Below are 4,996 nucleotides of genomic sequence, written 5' to 3'. Positions count from 1 at the left end.
ATGTATTTAATTATCATATAACTTAACATTCTATAGGCTATTCCGATGACATTTTTACACCATGTTCATCTCATGTATTAACATCATTGAAGACCGAGCCTTATAAGTCTCGATAAATCGATATATCATCGATTTTATAACACAAAAACCTCTGTAAAGATTATCATTATAAGCAAAACGTGATAAATGTTAAAATGATTGAATATTTAGTGTGTGGATGCAAACATAAAATGGTTGCAATATTAGTTATTTAGTTGATTATTTCGTGGTTCAAGTATCTCACAAAACTGATTAAAAAGTACAAACTTGTTACACTAGAGCGACGGAAACCTACGCTCAGTTCTAAGTGACGCATTATAATTTGACACCAAACTTTGCTTCATACCGCTCCGTAAATTTTCTTTCGAAATGCTGCAACCAATCGTCCTGTTCATAAAAGTCGTACGGCTGCAAAATATGATTGAGCAAGATTTCGCATCACTGTGTCATGTTCGAATGTTCCATTTGCACTTTCTCAATCTTACCTGATCGCCAACGATAGTAGGTACGAATGGCAGCGGCCGGTGCACGGCGTCTGTTTCATTGGCAAACTTTTTGAACAACTTTCCTCCCTGTGGCCCTTGGCTGCAATTAACAACGACGCTCCTGAACGATTCATGTCCTTCGATACACTTTTGGTGGCATGCGTGGCACAACATGAAACAAGAAATGGGGAAACATTTGCAACACAAACTTTAAATGCATCGTGAAAGAATTTCGGGCTTCTGCTACCTGCTCAAAGTCCGTACGGAAGTTCTTCATGAGGCATGCCACTACAGTAAATGCCTTTTTGGGAGGCAACTTTTGAAGAATGTAACCGTGCAAAATGTTCAGTTGACATTCTCGTGCCCCGTGCTGGCAATGAAATTTGGGCGGTTCGTTTGGCTGCTCCTCGACCTGCAACGACGTGTGGAATTGCATACATTATACTGTGCAACGCATAGCTGGATGTACGATAAATACCCAGGCCTTTCCAAATGGTACCAAGCGTAGTTTCATTTCTTTTTCATGGCGCAACCAGAACGGGTACAGCTGATTGGTAATGAAAACCATGCTGTCACTGCAGAGTGCTTTGAAATAGATGGTGACTAACAATAATGCACTATCGTCGATATTTTACGTAGTGTTAAATCTTCGATGAGGCTGTGATAACATTAACGATTAATTTAACAAATTGAGTAGAAAGGAAACCATTATTTAAATGTGTTGTTAATCTTGTGTAAAATGACATTTCGACAAAGGTTTTTTCCACGGGAATGATAGGACGGTGGACTTCTAAGGTTGTATTAATTACAATATTATTTAAATAGGATGTAAAACGCATTTTAGTGTAGTTTCATACAATACGTTGCATGATTTAGTTGCAGTTTGATACAAGACGGTTCCATAAAAAGACATTCTGAGTCTCTGACAGTTTTTGTACGTGAGGCACTTGCTTCATTAGGGTAGTTTATGAATTAACTGCAACACAACGGTGATCAACGAGAATACTTATTAAACTGCAGTTTCAATAGTGCCTGTACCAGTCTACCCACAGGCACAGGAACGTTACACCTTATCGAACCTGTTTCTCATTTTTCATCTCCTGTCAGTGGAAGCTACTCTCCGTTCCTCGGTCTGTAAAGGCATGCAACCAACGGTTCGCAAAGTTATATAAAGCACAGTCAATTACCTCTTTCTGGCAAAAGTTCCATATGTTCAACGCTAACAACCTCTGTCCACATCCGGTCAGTATCATTTCGCTAAAGCCCTTAGCGCCGGCGACTGGCACCATCAAGGATGTCGTATGACAAAGTTGGATAGTTAGGAAGTTATTTTCGTTACAAACGAGATGAAAACTAATATTTGTAATAAATAAACCGACCATGTGAGTCACCAGTGTGCACCCTTTGGCAACGGAAGCTGTGCTGTAAAATCTAGATAACAATGCCTCGGAGTTATTTTTCACACATATGCGTTGCTGTCGAGAGCCACGCGTTCGGCTACGGTTGGGTTGGGAGAACAAGCCGAAACTCGTAATATGAAAACTTTCCTACACTATCGCTGGAGGGAGCGCTTTTGTCCGCAACTGCGAAACCAAGAGCCACCATTTTGAAAGAATGGGTCTGCATCCCAGGCCTGCATCCTGTCCATTGATGTATGCATATCTTTTCATCTTTGCTTCACTTTATCTCTCCATCATGCGGTGCACATTGTCTTCGGCGAATAACATATTTACAAGTCTGCTTTTTTATGAATGAATTTTTAGATGAACTTTTAGAATGAAAACACAAGAGCGATAGCACTGCAGGGCAAATATTCTTATATCAATTTGATTCGAGATGGCGAGAAGTTAATAGTTTTAACCGTGTTTCATTAAAAATCACTTCACAAACACCATCTTAAAGATAAAACAATTCGTTGTCAGTTACAGTAAGTTAGTCATACTTGTAGTGATTCCTGCATCATGAATTAGCCTTCGATGTACTTCAGTTAAATAATCTTGTTTTCTCATACGTTATCGAGGTTTATGCGCTTCCAGACATGATTTATCTCGTGCAAATCAAAGAGTACCAACGTCGTGAGTTTGGATTAAAGTAAGAAAAACTAATTTGTGTGTCATGCTCAGTTCAGCTTGCAACACATTGCACCTTCCGCTTGCTACATAGTTGCGTGGCGGTGAGCGCAAATACGTCCTATACTTTCATCGTGGAATTAATTTCATTTGGTAGTGATTATAATTGGATTATAATTGTTTATTGTTCTAATTATCATCGCATCGAACTAATTTTCCGGCCGTAATCGCACCAGCGCTGTCCAGCTGAAACTGAATCATTGTTTAGCATTAGCTAATCTGGCAGATATACTGGCGGCGTCGTAGACTAACGAGTTTATATGGACGCTTGTACGGTATGTTGATTTATGCACAGCCGTACCAGGTGAAAGGCTGCATTCAATTATGGCGGTCATCAAACAAAGACAACGGCCAAATTGCTTCATGAGAATTTAATGCTGCGAATAGATATGAGCAAACCAGTTGTTTGATCTCCGACCAACGCCGATAATTTTCTATCTGTAGGGCTATGTTTTTTTTATTGTTTTACTTCAGCACGAAAAAAAATCTGAACACGATTCTAATAGTTTAGAAATAGAAGTGATGTGACAGTTTACTATTTTAAGATCTATCAGATGTTTCTTTTTCGATGGAATAGGAGCTTAGGAATTTAATGATTTATACCTAGAAATTCAGATTTGAAGAATAATAATTTAAAGTGGTACTTTCAGATTCAGATTAGTACTTACAACATAGGGTTGTCATTGTTGGGAGAAGAGCATCGTGAAATTGGTAAATAGTATTTTATGCAGAAATCAGCACAACACTTTGGAAGTCAAAATTGGTGGTAAAAAGGCATTCGTTTACATGTATATGAAGTTATTACATGATTTTCAAAATAATATTTATGGCATCGTGGATTCTTGTAATAACAATTGGTGGAAATAAACATTAAACTTAAAATCATCTTACCAACCTTATTTTGGAATTTCTGCCATCCGATAATGACAGTTCCATCCCATTGCATTTGTAAAGCAGTCAACGCACATATCAATGCGAAATCAATTGAGCGTACTGCAAGCCACGTCTGTCAGCAGGCCATAGAAAATTGAGTTCGATTGCTTCTATTTAATTAAACATTTTTATTGCTCACAACACTGCGCGAATTGCAACCCTAGCAGCGATGATCAATTCGTGGCCAGAAAACGACTCGCCTTACTGTGCAGTTTGTTCGGATGGATTAGTGTGGTCATTTCACTCGCCCGGTAGCGGATATTTGCCGAACGTAGTGCATTGGATAAAAATCGATCAGCGCGATGGAGGTTATTCAATTTAACAGGAAACAAGCTTTTTGTGTCACGCACGCCATTGACCATGTTTTCGCATTCCGCTGGGCATTTTGTTTGCTGCGAGACCAGCGTGTGGGTGTGAACGACGGGGCAGGCCAAGCACGCACCATGTTTGAAGTGCACCGTGCACAAATATTCAACCGTAAGTGGATTTGAATGGGATTTGGGACGGAGCGGGTGTGAAGCCTCAGTAGAGCGAAGAAACAACATTAATTTGTTCGACGAAAAGTTAAAAAAGTTTCGCTGTTTTATTGTTAAGGCTTAAAGCTAATGCAATAGATTATTTTAGCATTGCGAACCATCAATGTTCAAAAAGCATTATTTGTCTATTCTCTTCTTCTGTTGTGGTACTGCTTATATGAATATTAAACATATTTTTGGATAACTTTGTTTTTTTTATCTAATCTGCAAGCTCAATTTTTTTACTCAAATTCGTTTGTATCAGTTACGTTAATAAGGTAAATGTTACGAAATACCTATTACGTGTAAATGATGCATGTAGAGAAGTAAACATCATTCAAGCTTTTTTGGAATCTTTCACATGTTATTTGTGTCCCCTGTTTCAATTGAAATTGGTAATCAAAAGTTTCTTCATAAGTTGGCATACCCGTTTCCCTTTCCACTGGCACAAATATCACTCAATGAATGCATCCGTAGTCGTTATCTTTTCCTTGAGAAACCAATCATTCGCTAGATTTGCAATTCAAATAAGCGAAATCCACCGTCTTGCCAGAGGCAACGTAAGCGCAGATATTTTTCTATCGTAAACCAACACATCTGATACAAAGGAACCGGATGCATTTGCTTTTTAAATCATTCCCTTGATTCTGCTCGGTGGTATTTACATTATCTTCGATCTCGTAACTTCGAACCATTCTGAAGCTAGCACGATATTGTTTCATGGTTCGGTACAATGCTGCACGTAATACACTACATAGAGTTTGTTCTATTTGCTTACCAACATTCAGAATCCATGTTAAAAACGCTATCACGGTGAACGTTTTACACGTGGTTTCTTGTATTTCAATTCGGTATGCTTTGATCTGTGTTGTATCAAAACTTAGTAGTTAGGAAT

The 4,996-nt window shown here is 38.6% G+C and overlaps 1 protein-coding gene across 1 annotated transcript; it reads right to left on the bottom strand.

Annotated features, from left to right (window-relative positions):
• Window positions 1–264: 264 nt before the first annotated feature.
• LOC128299104 (GILT-like protein 3) lies at window positions 265–2,464 on the bottom strand. Its single transcript, XM_053034966.1, has 5 exons — window positions 2,451–2,464; window positions 1,003–1,141; window positions 772–936; window positions 525–671; window positions 265–447 (listed from the first exon to the last, which is right to left on the bottom strand). Exons 1-5 carry the CDS (start codon window positions 2,462–2,464, stop codon window positions 355–357), a joined length of 558 nt encoding a protein of 185 aa, XP_052890926.1. The 3' UTR covers window positions 265–354.
• Between the last annotated feature and the right edge of the window lie 2,532 nt (window positions 2,465–4,996).

Source organism: Anopheles moucheti, chromosome 2 (genome assembly GCF_943734755.1).
Source record: "Anopheles moucheti chromosome 2, idAnoMoucSN_F20_07, whole genome shotgun sequence".
Classification (NCBI taxonomy): Eukaryota; Metazoa; Arthropoda; class Insecta; order Diptera; family Culicidae; genus Anopheles; species Anopheles moucheti.
The sequence above is the reverse complement of the archived record's forward strand: the minus strand, read 5'-3'. Positions and strand labels throughout refer to the sequence as shown.